At 37.8% G+C, this 23325-nt stretch overlaps 1 protein-coding gene across 1 annotated transcript in view; it reads left to right on the top strand.

Annotated features, from left to right (window-relative positions):
- pof1b (POF1B actin binding protein) overlaps nucleotides 1–18209 on the top strand; it is an 84305-nt gene extending 66096 nt beyond the window's left edge. Inside the window, exons 9-16 of the mRNA XM_043704525.2 lie at nucleotides 606–698; nucleotides 1296–1409; nucleotides 2034–2186; nucleotides 5654–5776; nucleotides 12333–12455; nucleotides 14819–14889; nucleotides 16364–16472; nucleotides 16671–18209. Of these exons, the coding sequence (XP_043560460.1) occupies nucleotides 606–698; nucleotides 1296–1409; nucleotides 2034–2186; nucleotides 5654–5776; nucleotides 12333–12455; nucleotides 14819–14889; nucleotides 16364–16466 (780 nt within the window). The 3' untranslated portion in view covers nucleotides 16467–16472; nucleotides 16671–18209. The remainder of the gene's footprint in view (nucleotides 1–605; nucleotides 699–1295; nucleotides 1410–2033; nucleotides 2187–5653; nucleotides 5777–12332; nucleotides 12456–14818; nucleotides 14890–16363; nucleotides 16473–16670) is intronic.
- Nucleotides 18210–23325: the final 5116 nt, after the last annotated feature.

Raw genomic sequence — 23325 nt, 5'->3', positions numbered from 1 at the left:
CTCCCTTAGGTATTAACCTGTACCTCCCAATAGGAAAGAAACCATTATCTATTGCAGGCTAAAGAACTGAGTATAACCTTAAATACACGTTGGGATAGGAGAGAAGATGAAAATGTTTCCTGGGTGAATTCAAAAATATCTACCTCAACACAGGCTGGGACTTTACTTATCTGTATGACTCAGTTGCATAAAATTGGGAGCCAAGGACACAGGCTGATTGAAAATTTCTAAAAGGATAAATGGTCAGGATTGTAATGCTGATTTCTCCCCAGCTTGGAAGTGATGCAACTTTATGATTTAGTCAACATTTTGCAGACACAGCCTCTAAACCATCACTGTTGCAGCAAGGAAGACATTTAGTATTGTAAGAAATGAATTTTATGTAAAATTAATAAATGCTACCTTCATTGCGTTCTTAGATTGCAGTTGTCACTTAGTTTTTATCTGATTGGTTAATAGCTATATTTCTGACCTACAGTTGTGGGAGGTTGTCACATTTCTGCATGTGTTTTCATTTTCCCGATTAAGCTAGAGAAATCCTGTACCTTGGTCAGGAAATATTACAGATTGCTGAACCAATGTTTTTTATATGGTTGTGCCTTTAGACAAGAATTACCGTGGACAAGTCCCTAAGACTACTCTTGATGACATTTAATAGCCTCCGTGAAGATCTGCTCCATTTGCAAGATGACCTAAATGTAAGTCCAAGAGATTATAAAAATTCCCAATGTTTATGAACTTAAATCTTAATTTGGGTGCATATGTACATTTAAAATTGAGAAAGACCACCAAAACTTGTGATTACTTATGATGCATTATTATATAATACTGATTTTGAGTTCTGATTTGCTAATAATTGAGATATTAGGTATGTACTTGATTATGTAGGAACTAAATATTGAAAGAAGTACCAATCTATATAAATTCCTTTATTAACAAATGCTTCTATTTCAAAGGCATCAGTATTATGCTTGATATTTAAGCACAAGTTTTCTTTTGATTCACACTATGTTCTGGTCTGAATTAATGGTGATGGCAGGGATGGGAGACATGGAAACATGACATGAAAAATATTGTTTTCTAGTGGAAAAAAGACAGTTTGAATTAAAATTTAACATTGATAGGTCAGAGACAGTAAGAAACATTAAAATCAACATGTTGCTAAATGTGATTTTTTAAATTCTCCTTGTAGACTCCCTCTGCTGGTATATGTATATAGAAGCTTAAAAGTAGACATAGCGCACAATGTAATCTTCAATACAGGTCAGAAATATGTCCTACTTTTATTTCCACAGAGACTTGCAATGGACAAGGAAATGCTAGAAAGAGATCTGGGTTTTAAATCTCAGCAGGTGACAGAATACTTACAACTCTTGGAATCTGTGCGGGAGAATAACCGACAGCTGCAGGTAAAGCAGTCGCATAGAGGCTATGACTATTGTGTGTATTTCTCATGTTAAGTAAAATGAATGATGTTAATGTAGCTGATGACTAATCAGACACTCAGAAATATTGGGTATTCAGAAATTCATACCAATGCATTATTGCAGTTTTGCAGCTGTGGTATGTGTTCCTATTAATTTATAATTTGTATCTCAACTTCTCAACCACTGTATCTTAATGCCTTGTATTCATTCTGAATATTGACAAATTTTATCTTTAATTTGAAAATATCAAATATTGCTGTTATGTTGTATAGTTATTGGTAAATGTTGTATCTTCTTGTCTCACCCTACCATGAAACATGATTTCCAACATCTACAAATTTTATTTTTGTACATCTTGTAATCAGTTCATCTGGTAGTCAATAAATGACTTGAGCTGTAAAATTCACTTGCTTTTTCCTTTGACATCTAAAGAGAAGAGAATGGCATGCAAATATTTTTCATGTGAAAACTGCATTTGCATTAATAGTATATTATACATTTTAATTATTAAATGCACTGCGCCAGTGGTGTGGGAGAGAAGATAGATGGGGATAGGATATTTAATGGTCATACACTCAATATTTCTCTTTTCACATTTTGGTTCAGAACACCATTAAAGATAATGGATTAACTAACCGTTCACATGAGGAGTTGATCTTAACTCTAAGGAACTCAGAGGCAGACAAGGAGTTCCGTGTGAAAGAATTGGAATATAGCAAGCGTGCACTGGAACAAGAAAATGAGGCACTCAGACAGCAGGTGAGAAATAGATACTGTATCTTCCTCACACAGAATATTTAAGTCAAACAGAGGCTACTCTTGGAGTCTATTCATTTACTTGATCACTGCCTTAAGAAACATTTGCTCTGTCCAACATTTGGTAGCTGCAGACATCTTAATCTTTAACTAAATTGTAGCATTGTCAGTTAGCTCAAACCAGCTATACGCTGGTTTACAATGCAGAGTGATGCCAAAAGTTCACTGCCCGAGATTATCGTGAAGGAGTCTCCTTATCGACGACTCCTGTCACCTGTGTTGTACATCTTAGATTCCCTACAGCATGGAAACAAGCTCTTCGGCTCAACAAGTCCACATTGACCCTCCAAAGAGTGACCCACCCAGACCAGTTTCCCTCTGACTAATTCACCGAACACTATGGGCAATTTAGAATGACCAATTCACCTGACCTGCACATTTTTGGACTGGGGGAGGAAACGGGAATAACCGGAGGAAACCCATGCAGACACTGGGAGAATGTGCAAACTCCACACAGACAGTCGCCCGAAGCAGGGATCGAACAGAGATCCCTGGTGCTGTGAGGTAACAGTGCTAACCACTGAGCCACCGTGTCATGGCGAGTCTCAGGTTAAATCACCACCAGTCTTTTCTCTCTGAGACAGCAGGTAAGACTATGGCAACATTACCTTTACCAATGTATACATTATTTCATTTTCCACTTTTACAACTATGTTTATATTAAAAATGTCTCCACAGTAACATTGTAACCTAAAAAATCTTTCTTGTGAGTGAAAACACTTTCATTGGAAAAATAGGCAGTGGGTATTTCTTATGAGAATGGACAGCTCACCATTGAAATTCAGGAACACTTAATTCAAAGAAAATAACTATTCTCTCACTTTTAACAAAATTTCCTTTAGAATTGTCCATTTACCTGTTTCATATTAATTCAAGAGAATAACCAAGTTTGACAGGGAACCTGTGAAAGTAATCTTGATTCAAAACATTTGACAAGTTTTGCTTCATTACGTATTAATACCCTCTTAACCTTGCAAACATTCTTGTCCCTGTTCTGGTTCTGTTCCAACAAATTTGTTTATGCACAAAAGTTTCTGATATGCTTGGACCATGAACTTGATGCCTATCTTTATATTTACTGGCCTCCTGCCAGAAACTCCCTCATTCACTGACACAAGTGGATTATTTTGTGTTACACTTTGTGAATGCATTTTAGTTCTGCTGATTCAAAAACATGCAAAGCCACTGGATACACTCTGCACCTCTTCAGCCTGTTTCTCAACAAAGCATCAAATAAGATCAAAATACTGCGGATGCTGGAGACCTGAAATAAACACAGAAAATGCCGAAGGAACTCAGTTGGTGTCACAGCATCTGGGGAGAGAGAAACACAGAAAATATTGAGTCCACTATGGTTCTTCAGAACCTTGAAATGTTAATTCCGTTTCTGTCTATGTGAATGCCACCAGACTGCATTTCCCCAATATTTTGTTTCTATTTCAAATATAAGTCTGGTCATTTTTGGAATATGTTGATCCATTTCTTTTTAGATTACTTAATAGTTGTAAATGCACTTGAATACAAGAAATTGGGATTATACTGAGCTGTGAGGATTCAATCAACTTAGAAGGAAAAAGTAATTGGCAATACCCTATAATAGAGTATATTTAAACAAACAAAGAAATAAAGAACATGAATAACAACGTGTTTTCATGTTAAAATAATTACACTACTCTGTCTTGGTAAAAAATGGGTATTGTATTTATTGTGAATACCACCAAGGTCTGGTAAAGCTTTCAATATAATATAGTACCCTGACCTCATTAAATGCAGCACCAGGCATATTTTTAATGAACTGTTGCATCAAATGCATGACATGTTTCAAGTTGACGTTATAATAGAACCCCAGGAAAGTGCATTTAACCTGTTTCTATTTTATTTTAGAAATAATGTTCTCAGTCAATAACACAAACTTATTTCAGATGTTAGTGGGTACCATTATCTCACTGAGAAACCAGTCATGGTTACTATTTGAAGATTAACTTTGTTATTTATCTATCCCCTCACTGGAAGGATGTAAACCTTCTCAGTTGTTAATATTCAACACTATAGTTGTCACATGCTTTGTCACATTCTTTACTCAGCGAGTGGTGAGTTCATGGAATGCCCTGCCAGTAGCAGTGGTGGACTCTCCCTCTTTATGGGCATTTAAACGGGCATTGGATAGGCATATGGAGGATAGTGGGCTAGTGTAGGTTAGGTGGGCTTGGATCGGCGCAACATCGAGGGCCAAAGGGCCTGTATTGCGCTGTATTTTTCTATGTTCTATGTTCTATCTGGCCAACTCCAAATGTTGGCTGGGAAATATGTTCAATTTATTATTTGCAGACAGTGATACACCCAAATCTTCCCATTATTAGGCTATTATAGATTTGCTGGCAGTGAAGTGTTATCATGTCCACAGAAACCTGGCATAGCCCAGAGTCATGGCCATCACAGGAGATAGAAAGATTAGATATTACCACAGAGGTTTCTGGTACCTCAGACTAACTCCCAGGATAAAAGAGGAAGAATTAGCTTTTGTTACAGTTGCTTCTGTTAGGACCTTGGTTTTTTTTTGTTTGTTTGAAACAGGCATTTTTCCTCACTTGAATCATTTGCAAGTTGAGGAATTAATACAATAGCCTGCTACTGAAAGCATAGTGCTTCCAAAGTGACAGATGCATTGTTGTCATTATTGAATTTAAGTTGCTTCAATGCATCTTTAATATGTTTATTCCCCCAACAAAAAAGATAATCTACACTTTCCAGTAAGGATGTAACTTAATCACAATTCATAGGAAATGAGTGCAAAGATCCTTAGAAGGGAATCATTTTAACTTTTACTATTATGTAAATAAAAGGGGAATAACAACTTGGCAATCTGTGGTGCAGCTTAATCAAAACCAGGCAGATAATGCAGTGGTGGGACTGGATAATCGTAGTTCAGGAGAAATTTGAAGGGTTATCAACAGTTACAGATAGATGACAAAACAGAGAAGCCGAAATTGCTTAATTGCAAAATTGGACAAACTCTCAATGCATTGCACCTACTCGCAGCTTTTGCTCAGACTGAAGGGGAAATATAAAAAATTCATTGTCAAAACTGACAAGTGACAATAAACCTAACATGAAAAATTGAAATGTAGTCTGCCAATATTTGTATAATGCTCTGAAATGGATAAGCAAGTTGGGAAGATGTTTTCAGTTTGTGTATAAGCAACTGAAATAAAGTTCCATATACTTCCTGTGGCAGTATACTACTTTAAGCAATTGATGGAGCATGCTCAAGGAATAATAATAAGGAACACAGACTGGTTTGGTTTAATTCAAACGGTGAATTGCAGAGGAGTTGAACCTCATTGAAGATTGTTATATGCCAAATTTAGTGAAAGTCTTGCTTAATGTGGACTATGTTTTGATACTTACAGCTGTCCAAGAGCCCAACAAGTAAATCATCCACTTCAATATTTAGCACAGAAATATCTAATAATTACTATGAAATGGTCAACAAACTGCGTGAAGAAAAGGACAAGGAAATCGATTATTTGAGGGTATGCAATTCATTTTCTTGCAGTCACTGCTCTTAATATGATCACCATTTCTTTTTGAGCCTCAACTGGAAATTGCATCAATTCATTGAATGATACAGCACAAGAGGTGGCCATTTAATCCATCCTGCTTGTTCAGACTATTTGAAAGAGTTGTCTATTTAGTCTCATTCCCCTGCTCTTTCGCTATAACCCTGTATTTTTCTTCTTTTTAAGTATATGCTCATTCCATTTTAAAAGATACTTTTGAATCTATCTCAACACCATTTCAGGTAGTGTATTTCTGCACACAGCTGGACAGAATGACATTGTTTTATTTTTCAGTTATAGAATGCACTGGCTTGCTCGCTCACTCGCTCACTCACTCACACTGACCAGTTTGTTAACATGGGCATGAAAAGATTTAACAGAATAAGTAGTAAACGGTAAAAACAGATGCTGGTAAGATGGCAAACAAAGTTACACAAATAGCAGACTTGTATAGTGAGTGGCGAGGGTTCTGTTGGGCCATCTGAGGTCTCACCCACCTAGTGTAGTTGGGGAACCTTGATTAGTTCATGGTGGAGGCCAGAAGAAATTGATTTCTTTTTATACACTGAGGCTAATTGACAGCCAATCACTTGTGATCAGGTATCTCACATAAGCCCCTTCAACCCTATGACTTAGGGCAGATTTTGCCACTGCCAAGAGACTGATCTTTGCCACAATCAAGTGACCAGGCACTATGTTTGCTTTCATATAATGGGCTGCATAAAATCCAGCACTTTCAGCTGGTCTTCTGAGTATGGGAGAAAGATACTATAATTGACTCTGCACAGAAATGAATAATAAATCAAATACCTCTGTGAGACACTACTGGTTATCCCTTTCAGACCTCTGCAAGACATCATAGTGTTTTAACTTGAGTGCATCTATCCATTACCCCTACTTTCAGCATGCTACTAACTTTAACCAGGCTTGTAAATGGCTTTAATTTTAAACTATGTGGAACTTCATCAAATGCCTTTGTAAATCCATGTAAACTACTCCATCCGTAGACACTGATCTTACGTAAGAAAACAGTATTAATGACATTGAAGTTTAACAAACCCCTGGGACCAGATAGCTTCGACACATGGCTTATAAAAGAATTGATGAAAAAACAATTGCAGATACAGTAGCCATAATCCTCCAAAGATTTTTGAGATTTTTGGTCTCAGAAAATCCACCCCCTGCCCCAACTTAGGTTGAAAATTAGTAATGCAAAACTATTACTCAAAAAAGGCGAATATGAGAACCAGAAAGTTGTAGACCTGGCAGCCTACCATCTGTCATGAAGTAATTATTGGATCAATCATCAATGGTGGAGCAAGTGAGTGCTTAGAGAACAATGGGCTGGTTAGAAACAGCCAACATGAATTTGTAAAGAGGTCATGCCTAACGAGCCTAATTGATTTTTTTGCATAAGTAATGGAATTAATTGCCAAAAATGTATGGCTGTAGTTTACATGGATTTACAGAGGCATTTAATAAAATTCCATTTAGTCTAATATTAAAGCCCATTACTGGCTTGGTTAGGTGATTGATTGATTAGTTAGTTAGTAGCATGTAGGAAGTAGATAATATCATGGAATCCCAACAGTGTCTAAATGGACCATTAGGCCCAACAAGTCCACACTGATTCTCTGAAGAGTAACCCACCCAGACCCATTCCCCAACCCTATTACTTTACATTTTCCCTTGACGAGTGCACCTAATCTAACCTCCACATCCCTGAACACTATGAACATTTTTGCATGGCCAATTTACCTAGCCTGCACATCTTTGACCCTGAGAGGAAATCCACACAGACAGAGGGAGAATGTGCAAACTCAACACAGATGGTTACCCAAGGCTGGAATCAAATCTGGGTCCCTAGCACTATAAGGCAGCAGTGCTAACCACTGAACCACCATACTGCCCTGTACTCAAATTGAAAGATTAAAGAATGATACAGCACAGAAACAGGCTCTTCGGCCCTCCAAGCCCATGGCAACACATTTTGCCGTTCTATACTAAAACTGTCTTCACTTATAGGGTCCGTATCCCTTCCTTTACATGTATTCATTTAAGTGTTTCTTGAATGCTGCTGTTGTCTGCTTCCACCACCACCTGTAACAGAGCATTCTAGGCACTCACCACCCTTTGGGAGAAAGTGAGGACTGCAGATGCTGGAGATAAGAGTCCAGAATGTGGTGCTGGAAAGCCACAGCAGGTCAGGCAGCATCCAAGGAGCAGGAAATGTTTCGAGCATAAACCCTTCATCAGGAATCCCTACAGTGAAGTCCTGATGAAGGGCTTATGCCCAGAACATTGATTCTCCTGCTCCTTGGATGCTCCCTGACCTACTGTGCTTTTCCAGCACCACCTTTTCGACTCACCACCTTTTATATGAAGAACGTGCCTCACAATTAGACCCCCACTCCCACCCCTTGAACATATGTCCCCCAGTTGTTGACCCTGGGGAAAAAGCCTAAATTTTTCCACTCTACCCTTGCATTCACAATCTTACAAACTCCTATCAGGGCGTCCCTCAAGCTCCTGCTTTCCAGTGAAAACAAATCCAGTCTATCCAACCTTTCTTCATAGCTGAAATTCCCCATACCAGGCAACATCCTGGTAAACCTTTCTCCATACCCTCTCCAAAGCATCCACATCCTTCGGGTAATGTGGTGACCAGAACTGTACACAATAATCCAAGTGAGGCCTAACTAAAGTCCTATAGAGCTACAGCATAACTTGCTTACCCTTATACTCAATGCCCCTTCCACTGAAGGCAAGCATGCCATAAGCCTTTTCTAACTACCTTATCTACCTGTGCTGCTGCCTTCAGTGACCTGTGGACCTGCACACCAGATCTCTCTGCATATCAATACTTCGAATGGTTCTGCTATTCAAAGTATAATTTCCAACTGTGCTTCACCTTCCAAAATGTATCACCTCATATTTGTCTGGATTAAAATCCACAAGCCATTTTTCTGCCCACCTATATCCTGCTGTATCCTCTGACAATCCTCCTCACCATCCGCAACTGCACCAATCTTTGTATCATCCGCAAATGAATTAGACCAGCATCATTTTCATCCAAATCATTTATGTCGACCATGAACAGCAGAGATCCCAGAACTGATCCCTGTGGAAGCTGGAAATGTGTTGCTGGAAAAGCGCAGCAAGTCAGGCAGCATCCAGGGAACAGGAGAATCGACGTTTCGGGCATAAGCCCTTCTTCTCATAAGCTCCACATTCTCAAACAGACTCGCTACCACAGCCACATCTCCTTCCTCAGCACCTGCCTACATTCCTGAAGAAGGGCTTATGCCCGAAACGTCGATTCTCCTGTTCCCTGGATGCTGCCTGACCTGCTGTGCTTTTCCAGCAACACATTTCCAGCTCTGATCTCCAGCATCTGCAGACCTCACTTTCTCCTCAATGATCCCTGTGGAACACTACTAGTCACAGTCCTCCATTCCGAAAAGCATCCTTCCACTGCTACATGTGTGTCCTGTGACTAAGCCAGTTCTGTACGCATCTTGCCAGCTCACCCCTAAAACCATGTGACTCCACCTTTTGTACCAGTCTGCTATGAGGGACCTTGTCAAGACTTTGTCACCTCCTCAATAAAATGCAATCAAGTTAGTGAGGCACAACCTCACCCCACCCACACAAAACCATGCTGTCTATTGCGAATAAGTCCATTTGCTTCCAAATGCATATAGATCTTGTCCCTGATAATCTTTTCGAATAAGTTCCCTGCCACCAACATGAGGCTCACAGGCTGGTAATTTCCTGGATTATGCCTGCTACCCATCTTAAACATAGGACAATATTGACTATTCTCCAATCCTCTGGGATCTCACTTGTAGCCAAAGAATACAAAGATGTCTTTTAATGCTCCAGCAATTTGTTCCCTTGCCTCCTTCAATATTCTGGGAAAGCTCTCATCAGGACTCAGGGACTTATCTAAGTTAATACTTTTTATGACACACAACACCTCTTCCTTTTTAATAGCAACTTGACATAGAAATCTGACACTCCCTTCCCCGAGATCATCCTCCACCAATTCATTGTCTTTGGTGAATACCGACACACAGTATTCATTTAGCACCTCACCTATCTCTTCTAACTCCACATTACAGATCTGCACAAAGAACTACTGGTGCTGTAGCTATTCTCCAGATTTATTCATTCTGTGTGGTCCCAGACCAGGCCAGCTTTAAAGCTGGTCACTGATAGCCATTGCCAGGTGCTGTATGGTGTAAATCTAAATAAATAAATGCAAACAAAAATGTAAATAAGAGATTTTGCAACAAGCCTTCAAAGATGAGGGGAAACAATTATAGGCCACAAACTAGCAGCAGGAAGAATAGTCATCTCTTCAATATGCAGAGTAGAACCTGGAGCAAGATGCATTATGGTAACAAAACCTAAAGCCCTCAACATAAAAATCAAGAACTAGGCCCTGCAGCAAAGAGATTAGGAACACCTCTCCAAGAAAAGGATGGGAGAAGTTTAGATCTTTAGGTCCCTCAAAAAGTAGTAAAATGCTAGCTCAATTAAAAGACTTAGGTAGATATCTTCTAGACAAGGGCATAAAAGGTTGTGAAAATAATGTAAGCAAATGGAATTAGGATACAGATAAGCCAGTCAATGGCAAATTGGCCTCAATGGCTAAGTGGTTTATTCCTGTTTCTATGACTAATTTTGAATAGCTCTTTTTGCTTATGTTAGGATTCTGTCCCATTTTGCATGCTGTTCACTGTAGCTGCCAGGGCAAGCCTGGACTGATTCAACTTTTAGCGGATTCATTTTAAAAGTAATTGCATGTGATGAATATAAATTATATTGATTTTCAATGAGTGAGCAAATTCTGTACACACCATTCATCTCTCCTGTGCACGGTCATCCATACTCCCATATCTGATCTGTTAATTTTGCTCGATATATTTCTGATTTAGTGACAGAACTTACAAGCTTCTGAAAAAAAACCTATATATTTGTTTAATATTGCTACCTAAGAACATGGTGTACCTTCATTTATCCTTACTGCTACCTTCCTGCATGTCCATTCTGCACCTGCAGCATTTATTTTCACCAGCAATGCAGGAAGCATTGTCCCACCTACTGGTTAACAGATTAATGTCCATTAAAAAGCTTCACCCTGCCTTCCTTATAATTTAACCAATGGCAGAAGAAGCCCATACCAAGAGTCCAACCAATCAGAATTTCCTGTGACATTGTTGATGGGTGTGGAGAGGCGGCCCACCTTTACAGACACTTTAGGGCCATTGGAGGACCCAGCTGTCTCAGGTTACCCTCCCATTATGGCCTTTGTATCTCAGCCCCAACCTGCATCATCCACTTCCAGCGAGATTTACATGCCATTCAAAATCCAGCAATGCTGGTCTCCTTAAGGTCATCACTACAGGTGCTGCCCCTCTCACTGGTGCTACTAGTACTGGAGAGTTGTCACTTCTGACTGGCCAGCAGCCCTTTGAAGTGGAAGTTCCTATTTCTGGAGAGATGGAAATCACCCCTCAACTCAATGTTAATGTTGCTGACTCTAAATTCCTGTGGAGCACTTACCAGGCACTTGGGTGGGTTCCTTCACCCTGTAAACTATTCTTGCCTGTTGGGTCAAGGACGATGGCACTCCATGAAATCCTGTTGATTGTCTCAATGAAACTCATCTTCTAGCCTGATTTGCTCTGGACCGGTTTGAAGTTTTGTCCTCTACTGAATTTGCAAATGAAGTGCTTTTCTCCCCAGCCTGACTTATTCCGATTGTAATGATTTTTATTTGGTTTTAGAAAACATACGTTTAATATTCATTTTTTGCAAACTAAAATCTAGCCTATCCTACTGGCTACCATGCTTTCTGATATATCTTCTTTTTCTCAAGTATCACATCCTTTAGTTCAGAGCCATCAATATTAATCCCATCCCCAAAAATCCCACATTAGACCCCTCTGTCCTTGCAAACTCCCACACAAAACACCAAGATCTAACCACCTGTTATCACTGCTCTTTGTCCTAAAATGCCTTAAATTAAAATTTCTTGTTACACATTTCAATTCAGTAATGGCTTCTGCTTTACCTATGTTTTCAAACCTGTCCTCCAACCCCCATCAGCACCTTCTTCCTCTCCGTCTCGGGCTCCCCCCCCCCCCCCCAACCAAAAATAAAACTCTGAATTCCTTTGCATTTGGATACTTGTGTGTCACCCTTATCTGCATTCCACTATCATCTTCCACAACCTGGATCTATACCTTAGAATAAACCAGCAAAACATATGCAACTCTGCCCTCCTTTCAGATCCACTTATTTAACCAAAACTAAGTCACCCCAGCTAACACTATTTCTTCAGTGAGACAGCTACTGTTTTAATTAGACCTCAGAAAAGCATCACAAGATATTTCAGTGTGAAAGCTAGTCGACAATTATTTGTCTAAACCAGTCTGTTCAGTGTGGGAGCAAGTCGTTTGGCTATGAGCTGTGAATTGAACTGTTGTTTTAAAAAGTATAAATTATTTGTTTCTTTTAGTCACAAATCAGCAGTATGAAACATGAAATATCCTCAGGACAAGATAACACCTTGAAAAATAAATTGGCCGAATACAATAACAGATTAAGTGAGAAGGATACCATTATTAGACAAAAGAGTGAGGTGAGTAAATCACGTGGCTTCTGTTTGATTTCAATGGCAGTGTCAAGCTGAATGAAGAATGAATTCAGTACAGAGTCAGCTGTTGACTGATCAGCGCAGTATTGTTCTATTGGGTGCAGTGTGGGAGTGGGTGTCTCTGTGGTTCCCCCACATAGTTCCAGAGCACAGTCACAAGTTAGACTTACCAGTTGAGCATAGATTGCTTGACAATAGACTGCCAACGAAGTACTGTCAAATATACAGGCATCATCTTGCCGATATTCTATCCAATTGCCACCAATACTTTGTGCCATTGCCACTGTAGTGAGGAACAGTTTATTTGGAACCACTGGATTGGATCTCTCTTTCTGTACCTGGATTGGATTACAAAACATTCAGTGCTAGTGCAAGTATATCTGTTGTGATTTACCCTGTTTTGTTCCTGCTTCATAGGAGACTTAAGCACTCCAGTACTGGATTTCCTCACCAACTTCCAAAGAGACATTTTAATTTGTGTTTTCTTGACTTTACTCATGATTTTGGTGAAAGGTTAGGAGCAAGTCTGCCAAAATGATGTAACCAACTGTTCATGCCCTTCTCTGGAATGGGGTCCTGACAGGAGTTAAGGAGAATCTCAGGAAAAGTTCTGTCCTGAACATGTTTTTTTTAATGATTAGATTAGATTAGATTACTTAGTGTGGAAACAGGCCCTTCGGCCCAACAAGTCCGCATCGACCCTCCGAAGAGCAACCCACCCAGACCCTACATTTACCCCTGGACCTAACACTACGGGCAATTTTAGCATGGCCAATTCACCTAACCTGAATATTTTTGTACTGTGGGAGAAAACCGGAGCACCTGGAGGAAACCCACGCAGACACGGGTAGAATGTGCAAACTCCACACAGACAGTCACCTGAGACTGCAATTGAACCCAGGTCTCTAGCGCTGTGAGGCAACAGTGCTAACCACTGTGCCACCATGCTGCCCTATATATAAATCAAAATTTTATTTGAGCCTTTGCCTGTCCAATTTTGTAAATTTTTGGTTCATTCACACTTGGTAATGCCCTGAGCTGCACGCAGGTCACTGCAATCCTCCCTCACTTGGCCACATGGAGATGTCTAGGTCCAAAATTCCTTTCCACCCGAGCATCCGTATGCTGTTAAGATAGTGAGTATTAAAGACAATAGCTCGAATTGATAGTACCAACAGTATTTTAATAAATAGACAGATATTTAAAACTTACTTGTTACAACCTCCACTTGAAAAGGAACTACTGATTTGAGATCCAGATTTGGTACTAAGATCAAATAAAAGATTTGTTATAAAGAGAATAATGATAGAATTGCTAGGTATGAGGCTCTGTGGTAGAGGGCTGAAAGAATTTCTGATGTCATTTGATGCATAATCTTAGTTAACAACCTGTTAACATTGGGGAATTTATGATTCGTAGGGGCCTGGTAACACAAACTCTTGCATGCTTCATTGTACAGAAGCTGAATGCAGTAGTAGAAAATGCAAGGACTGCCAACCTTTTAGACAACAACTTGTTCTGGGCTATGTCTGATACCTTGGTATAACAGGACCATGCTAATTTATGAATTAGCACCAACTACAGGCTGAAGGTGTAATTTCAGACAGCATTCAGCAGCTAAGAATGGAAAAGGATTAAATGGTAATAGAATTTATAAAAAGAAACATTATACAAAATAGATAAAAGGATTAGTGTCAGAAATTTTCAAAGTTTATTTAATTAGCCAGAATCAGATTAAATAAGGAATTGGTCTGGCAAAAATTGCACAAGGAATTTTAATCAATAGTGGCTGTTCTAAATCAATAATCATTGGAAATACTCCCATGCCAGATACAGTCTTTTTTAAAAATACACAAACTTCCTTTTTAAAAGCAGTGCCAAGCCTTTAGCCTTCTTGCTGCTGTGGTGGGGATGTAGATAGTTCAGTTAAGCTGACGCACAAGATGTTGATGTCAGTAACATGTTGGTTATGGAAGATGTCTGGACTTCTCGCATTAGCAATGGTAATTACTCAGTTAGTATAGAAGTGCAAATATTATTACTACTTTTTCAGCCCAAATCGAAATGTTATCCAGGTTAAGGGTTGCTTGGCATGGGTTGCTTGTTTGAAACAAAATTAAGATGTGAGACTCTCAATTTGGAATGGAAACAAATGCCAGGAACTCCTGAAGAGCATTTCTTTAGAAGGGGATCTTATTAATAGGTAGCTGCCAACAAGACTCATTTGGGACTTCCTGAATTTTTGAACATCGAGAGCACATTGTAAGAGAACTTGACTATAAGTAATCATGCTTATGAAATCTCAGACCAAATTGGAAAGCTTTTAACTCTTTTAATCTCTTTATCAGGAAATCATGAGACTGAAATCTCTATCACGTGAGCCAGACAAGAATGTGACACACACAATCATAACGAAGCGGTAATCCATTTGATTAACATTATTTAGAAAGTACAAGTATTACTGGTATGTCACTGACACACAAATAGATTGCAGACAGGAAATCAGTTCAAATGGTTTTGACAGAATAGATTTGAATATATAAATTTATATTAATTTGGTCCCCGTGGATGACATGAATATGATCGTTGAGCATTTAAAAAAAAAGACATTGTCACAACAATGAAATTAATGCAAAAGATGTCAAATGAAAACCCATGAGATATTGTATAAATGGGGCTGTTTTGCTGATGTGCAATGAACCCACCATCGTTGCTTACACACACACAATTTCAGTGTCTGCTAATCCTGATGGACATGATTGCCTAAGCATTCCAACTCCCTGTCCATCAGTAGTATGGATGCTGAGTTGTGGTCAGATTGGCTTGGATTTTCTCATGACCATGCAGTTGTTGTTCCAGTATAGATGGGAGTTGCCATAGAAACTGAGGCAGCTGCCCAGGAAATTGGAAGTTGCTCTGAAGAACTCCCTAAAGCGTAGAACCCTCAAAGCATTCACTAGCATTGCTACACTGATTCCCATTGACATCATTATTAATATCCTGAAACTACCATTAACCAGCAACTGAACTGGTCCAGCTTTAAATACAGTGATAACAAGAGACCGAAATTGTGTGACAAACAACTCACCTCTTGGCTCCCCAAAACCTATCCACAATCTACAAGACCCAAGCCAGCTCTGATGAATACATTTCCACTTTTCTGGATGACTTCCAGAATACTCAAGTAGTATTCTGGAGTATTCCTTCAATACTCCAGAAGGATTACTGGACAATACTCATATCTGCACAAACATGTCAAATTAGCATAATTAGCTAGTGCCAATTTCCTGTCTTTTTCTCTCTTTTCCACCCCCCCCCCCCTCGCATGTTACTTTTATCCAAATAATCATCCAATACCCTCTTGAATATGACAGTGAAAACTGGGTGGACTATGCATGACTGATGCTATGCAAACACATTTCTTTTTACATTATTTCCTGTCATTCATCTCAATAAATTTGAAGAGCAAATAAACTATGGGAGTACAAGCACACAATGAGAATACAAAACGTCTGTAACAGAAATGGTAGTCATGGCTTTGAACAAGTACATAATCATGTTCTGTTGTCTTAACTTTGTTCAGATCTTACTCTGAGATCAAAATCTTGTATGGAGTAGCTCTGTTGTTTTAGGATAATTTGGTGCCTCATCATATTGTACTTTATGTCTACAATAATCTGGCTACATATTTCTAACAGTCAAATTTTTTTAAAAATGCAAAGTTATAGTTGCCATTATCGATCTTAAATAAAAACAAAATCCAACAAGGTTTGCAAGAAATTTAAAACTGAAAATATACATTTTACAACTTTTCCAGTGGTTTGTTTCATGCGAGATGTAATACGCAGTCAGGTTTGTGAAGAATAATTCTTACCTTTATTTCCCCAATATAGGTATCTTGACTATCCAATACTTGGCCTTTTGAAGGATTCTAAACTTACTTCACCTGGTAGAGAATTGCAGACTGTTTTCATTGAAAAGGGTCGGAAACTGTAAAACTAGGTAAGTTAAATATATTCTCTTCAATTGTCTCATAAACCCACACACCGTCAGTATGTTGCTTCTTTCTTCGAAAGAATAAAATGTATAAACATATAAACTTAAATGCTTAAATACAAATATTTATTTATATTTGGAATACAGTATAAAAGGTTCTACAGTATTGACATTCACCAGACTTTGTTTTTGTTTTCACAACAGGAATTCATTTCATGGAATTGAAGACATATTAAATACTTCACAGCAGTGTTTACCATTTTGATACAGAAATTACTCAACATTGCTATTCTATGATGGTCTCTCTTGTGATTAAAAGTTTTTTAAATCATTGAATTATGCTGATTGTATTTTTAAGGGTCTGTTAGTTAACCGCCTACTTTTACTGCTCTTAAAACTATTCGAAGTTTTGGGTGTGAGGGTGTAACTTTCTAGCTCGCACGCAAGTAAGATTTCATATTTAACTCTACTATGAATTTGGTGTATGGTGTAAAACTTAAGTAAACTGTAATAAGAAACAGTACAGTAGGGTATGAATTAGAACACTGTTATCCAAAATTGAGCTGCTACCACATGCAATCATAATTGAGCAATAAACATCATAATAAAGAATGTGACCTCCATTCTCCTGTGCGCAAGGCATACGCACATGCCCTTTTTCCATTTAAAAAAGTTAGATTAAAAAGCTGCTTCAGTTTCTGAATTGTAGCAATTTTTGTCAGTTACTTTTAAGTGTATGGGAGGTGCTTTCAACCAAAATATGACTAAGTCAAAAATTTAGATTTGGAAGTAGTATGCACAGAGCAGTTTTGTTTTACAATTTGTGATTAATCCTTTTTAGTGGAATTCAGAACAATTATGTAAAAGTTTGCCAGAGGACAGAAGTATTGGCAATGATTGATCAAGTACTTTATAAAAATGGATGAGTTTCTGTTTTGAAAATGTGATGACTATTCAAAATAGTTGAGAATTATGGCAGTTTTGATTAAGAATTCTCATTATGAGGATTGTTGTATGTGACTGAGTCTAGTGATCTTAGAATTAGATTTTAAAAACTGTATAGAATTTATTGGTGACCCAAAGAAAAGGTATTCAGAAGATTAAATTCTATTTATATTTAAGCAATCAATTTTTTGCCAGTCATGGACTGAACAATGCTCTTTGAAAAATCATATATCTTAATATTCAAAAACCAGGATGGTTTCAGATTAACAGACCAGTAATTTGTCAAATCGCCTTGGTTGTTTATTTGTAAACAGTGAAACCGATATGATTGAAATTTTATGTTCAGTTTTATTCTTAGGTTCATGAAGTGTACAGTGGACTTTTTTATTCTTACATTGCTGAAGTTATTTTCTGCATGCAGTCTACTCTTAATTATAGATTTACTTTGAGTGCAAAACATAACTTTGAAATATTAGACTGTTACTTTACTATTAATGGGGGATGAAACATGTATGAGTTCCAACTCCAAGAGGACATTCAGACTGAATATCTGAGCAATATACAACAGAGGTCCATTAGCAAACTCTATAAATATAACTCAGTATTCCCTCTTAGAATGCTGTACAATTTATTAATTGAGAAGTAAAATGCTGTTTTGAATTGATACAAATGAGTGAGTTTCTATGTGCGTTTGAAGGCTTTTCTGAATTGCCCGACCAGGTAACAAAAACTACAGTAGGAAGTTAAATGTATTTGTGGAATCCCATAAATAAAGAAAATGTTAGATACAAAAACTGCCTTTTGACTCATTCATTATTTCTTCTGTAACGTTTTAGTTTTAATTTGAGTGTGGATATCATATGATGTTCGCACCTTTGATGAAAAGTTATCTAGACTCAAAATGTTTGCTTGCTGTCTCTCCATGGATGCTGTCTGACCTGCTATCATCTCCAGCCTTTGTTGTTTTCAGTATCACATCTGAATAGTTGCTCTACTGCAAAATTAACCTAGGCTGACTGCTGCAGCACATTGCTATATTTTATCTATTCTTATCTATGTAAATAAAAGCAACATACTGTGCATATTGGAAAACTGAAATACAAACTGAAGATGTTAGAGAAACTCAGTAAGTCTGGCAGCATCTGTAGACAGAGAAGTGGAATTAATGCTTTGAGTCCAATATGACATTTTAGAAGATGTTGATGCTCAAGTTTCTTGACAAAGAAAATAATTTTTTTTTGAAGTGTAAATGAGACCAATGAGGATGGTGTTGGTGAAGGGATGGCTAAGAGCATGTATGTGAATCTTAGGATGGACAAATGCAATGCTCCAAAGCACAGTAAATTGCCTGGACAAACAGTCTCGTCCTGCTCCCATCTCTTGTGCATGACCCTTACAAGCCTACGTCACTTACACTTTCTCACCTCCCCCCAAATCCCTCAATTCATAAAGATTTCTTATTCTTAAATACTTCACGTATGGAGTGTCCACAATCCACAACACTCGCGGGTAGATTATTCTGACATCATTTGAGCAAAAGAAAATCTCACCTTAGTCCCAAATTAAATACCTGTAATTGTGGGTGATCTGAAACATGAAGGATGGAGGTTCAACTGAAATCCATGTGATTCGCTCAAGGCTGGAGCCAGTTGCTGAAGAAAGAGACTTGGCTGGAGGTCTGCTGGATATCTGATCTAACACAAGAAAGAAGGTTGAAAGCAATAAAGATGAACAAAAGTAAAAGAAGCAAATGTAAATTTCAGAAGGAAGAGCATAACTTCTTCAAAAGTGGGAATTCCTGGTGAAGACGTGGTAGAGAATTAAATATTAATGTAAAAACAAAAATGTTGAACGTGGTAGAATCTATGGAGTGAGGGAGCTTAATGGATTTGTTTTTGCCAAGTCAGGAGGATTTGGAAACCTTTAAAAAGGTCATCAAGATGGCGACAGAGAAGGGCTCCTGAGCTGGGACTTGTCAGCTCCAACCACTTTTTTTTTGTTGTTGTTTGTTTCTTCTTTACTTACTTCATCCTATGTCAATCAGACCTCCTGAAAGAGACTTATGATGACCCTTCAAAGGGATTTTTTTTTTCTTTAAGGTTTAACAGTAACAGCTGGTTTTGGTGGACTATTAGGACATTTGTAAGAGTAGAATGAAATAAAATTTGACAGTCATACACGATTGACAGCTACAGGTTGAGGTCAATAGACAATAGGTACAGGAGTAGGCCATTCTGCCCTTCGAACCAGCACCACCATTCATTATGATCATTGCATTTCTACTCCATTCTAGTACCCAGTCTATTGTTAGTAAAAGTGAACAAGCTTTTTTTTTTAAATTATCTGAGAATCTTTCTTAGTTGATGTCTTAGGCTAACAATAAGGTTGACTACAAAGTTTTACAATGATAGTGGTAAAGATAGGGAACCATTGACACATCTGCCTTGTGTTGCTGTGAATTAGGTGTCTCAAATGCATTCATCTCGCAAAATTGTTACAGTGCAGAAGGCAGCCAAGTGGCCCATCATATCTACACCAGCTGTCTAAGCATTATGACTTAAAGTCATTCCCCCACTTTCTACCCATAACTCTGCATGTTATCTCTCTTTAAATAATTATCCCTCTTAAATGTTAACCCGCTTCCACCAAATTCTAAAGAGTACATCCCAGATCTGAACCACCCACTGTATTAAAATAGCTTCTCTCATCACATTTACTTTATTGCAAGTCACTTTAAATCTATGTCAGCATAGATTTACAGCAGGTCAGGCAGCAGCCGAGGAGCAGGAGAGTCGATGTTTCGGGCAATATTCCTGATGAAGGGTTTATGCCTGAAACGTCAACTCTCCTGCTCCTCGGATGCTGCCTGACGTGCTGTGCTTTTCCAGTGCCACACTTTTTGACTCTGATCTCCAGCATATGCAGTGCTTACTTTCTCCTACTTTAAATCTATGCCCTCTCATTATTGATCAATTGATGAATGGAAACAGCTTCTACTGGCAGGGAGATTTGCTAGAGCTGCTCGGGAGGATTTAAACTTGGAAAGTTGAGGGGCGGGACCAGGGAGATAGTGAGGAAAGAGATCAATCTGAGACTGGTACAGTTGAGAAAAGAAGGGAGTCAGAATAGTCAAACAAACACTCTATTACAAGTTTTGTTATACTTTAGAACACTTTCTTCTGCATACCTTACCCCAGACAAGACCTCAATGTGATTATAATTTATAGTTATAACCTTTGTTTTCTTCTGACTTAAAATCACTGATATTTCACAGATACCTTTCTCATTGATTAGGGTCATTCTCCACTGGAACAATTCTGATCGAATACCCTGTTCCTCATTTTTTTTCCTCTCCCAGGATTATGGCCTCTATCTGCACTGTAGGGATTCTATGATTCTAATACTTATAACAATGCTTTGAAACAACATTTCAAGATTAAAAGAAACAAATACGGAAGAGAGAGTTTCCTCCAAAGATTGTATCTTTTCATCTCATTTGGCCACCCAGTGGAATTGGTGCTTCAAATCTAAATAGAGCAAGGCATCTTCGGAAAGCCAGTCCACCAGGCTATCAAACAAACCTAGGTGCTGCTTCAATGCATTCATAATCACATTGAGGTCTTACCTGGAGTAAGGAATTCAGAGGAAAGTGTTCTAAAATATAACAAAACTTGTAATTTTGCTTAACAAACAGTTTGTTATTATAATACGTCAAATTGAAAGCAGCATTTCAATTTGCTCATCCTAGCATTGTGGATTTCTTAGAGCTGAGATATATCCCATGCATAATATTTGTAAAGCTGTGAGATATGATTTTGCATGAGAAATAATTTCAGAGCTATCCACGTGTATCTATACCACACACGAAAGCTTATACCCATTGCTTAATGTGTACTTTGTGCTTTTTATTATAATTGTGTTATCCACAATAAAATTACATTATTTCTTCTACCATCATAATCTTGCTCAATTGTAAACATAAAGTTCAGCTAAATTAAATTAACCTGCCTTAGGATTTGAATATATTCATTATGAAAAATATTTCACATACTCCACCCAATGTAAAAATATTACAAAAATCCTCAGAAAACATACACTACTGGTTTTCCAAGTGTTACTTTATAAACAAACTATGACATCTTATGACCTCCAGGTAATTTGTTTTTCACTCTTCGTGTATCATGAATGTAAAATCTAGTGTTACAATCACCCAGCAACACACCCAGTATAAAATTACCAACCTTTAATTATTATAATTTCCCCTTGAAAATACTTACACAGCACATAATAAAATCAAACTTGTTACAAGAGAAAAATAAATAAGATTATTTAATGGTAATGATCACTTTGTGATAATCCAAAAATTTTATTTTAATACTGTTACATGAGCTTGCAGTGTGGGAATGCAAAACTTAATAGTCCTACTCATGCTATGGGTGTGTCTCTAAATGATCATTTTGACATATAAAAAGCTCTGAGCTTGTATTATTTTAATTACAAGAGAATGACGTCTATGACCAAGTAAGAAATTGTACTCTTATTCTTATTGATAGGAAATTGAGGAGAATGATACGTATTAATAGAAATATTATATTTCAATTCAAAAAATGCAGCACAAACAAGAATGGAATATTGTATGGTTCACCAAGATCTACCTCTGAATTGTTTTTTTTTTAAATTCTGAATGATAGAAGCTTTTTATTTCTGATGCTGTCCTGAGAAAGAACAATTATTTACGCATTTACAACCTAAACGTTTTGGTCATAGTTGGTATTAAGACCCACAATTTTTCAGAGATGGAGATAAACTGGAAAAACATTCAAAAAAGTTATATGGAGCACCGATGAACAGGAAATAAATCTAGGGCTAGGAAAACAGTAAGTGAGCAACAGGCTTCAAAGTTGGAGATAATTCAGGGACAAGCCAAGAAAATTCCCATTAAGAAGAAAGGTGATCTAATACTGCAGCCCCCTGGATAACAAAAGAAAAAAGGGTTTATGACAAATGTTTAGTTCAAAGTAATGTGTTCAGTGGGCTAACTGAGAAAGGATCAACAAAGTCAATGAGAAAAGATTAGCTGTTAACAAAAGGGGAAACCAAATATTTTATGAACCATAAAAAGTAAACTGATAGTTAAAAAGAATGACCAGAGGTAAAAAGAAAACCTTTTATAGAGCCAGAGGGTATGACTGAGGTACTAACTGAGTACCTTGCATTTGTCTTCACAAAAGAGAAACTGAAGTTAATGTAGCTGGGGAAGGAGGAATGAGATATTGAATCGGAAAAAAAATGAAAGGAAGTACTAAATAAGGTGGCATAATTCAAAGCTAACAGTTACCTATTCCAGATGGTTGCTGGGAGAAGTTAAGTCAAGAAAACATAAACTCTGACACAATCTTTCAATGTTATTTTGTGTTTGGGAATGGAGCCAGAGGGCAGGAGATCCAAAACTCTTACACATCTATTCAAAAAAGGTGGAGAGCGATAAACTTGGTAACTTGACCAGATAATCTAACATTAGAGGTGGTATAATTTCAAGAGATCATTGTGAAGAACAAGTTAATTTTGTCACACCCAGAGAAGCATTGGTTATTAAGGGACTTCCAGTAAAAGCTTCTTAAAAGCAAATCAAATCTAACTAACAACTAAATTTTGAGAGAAGAAAGAGGAATGATGAAAATAGTGCGATAAATGTACATATGGATTCAAGGACATTTGTTGAAATACCACATAAGCAACTAAAATTGAAGCATGGGTGATTAAAGGAACTAGGAGAAAGTGAGGACTGCAGATGCTGGAGATCAGAGTCGAGAATGTGGTGCTGAAGAAGCACAGCAGGTCAGGTAGGATCTGAGGTGCAGGAGAATCGACGTTTCAGGCGTTAAGCTCTTCATGAGGAATTCCTGAAATGTCA

Source organism: Chiloscyllium plagiosum, unplaced genomic scaffold (genome assembly GCF_037043375.1).
Source record: "Chiloscyllium plagiosum isolate Xiang-an unplaced genomic scaffold, Cpla_swu_hap1 HiC_scaffold_11, whole genome shotgun sequence".
In the NCBI taxonomy this organism is placed as follows: Eukaryota; Metazoa; Chordata; class Chondrichthyes; order Orectolobiformes; family Hemiscylliidae; genus Chiloscyllium; species Chiloscyllium plagiosum.
The sequence above is the reverse complement of the archived record's forward strand: the minus strand, read 5'-3'. Positions and strand labels throughout refer to the sequence as shown.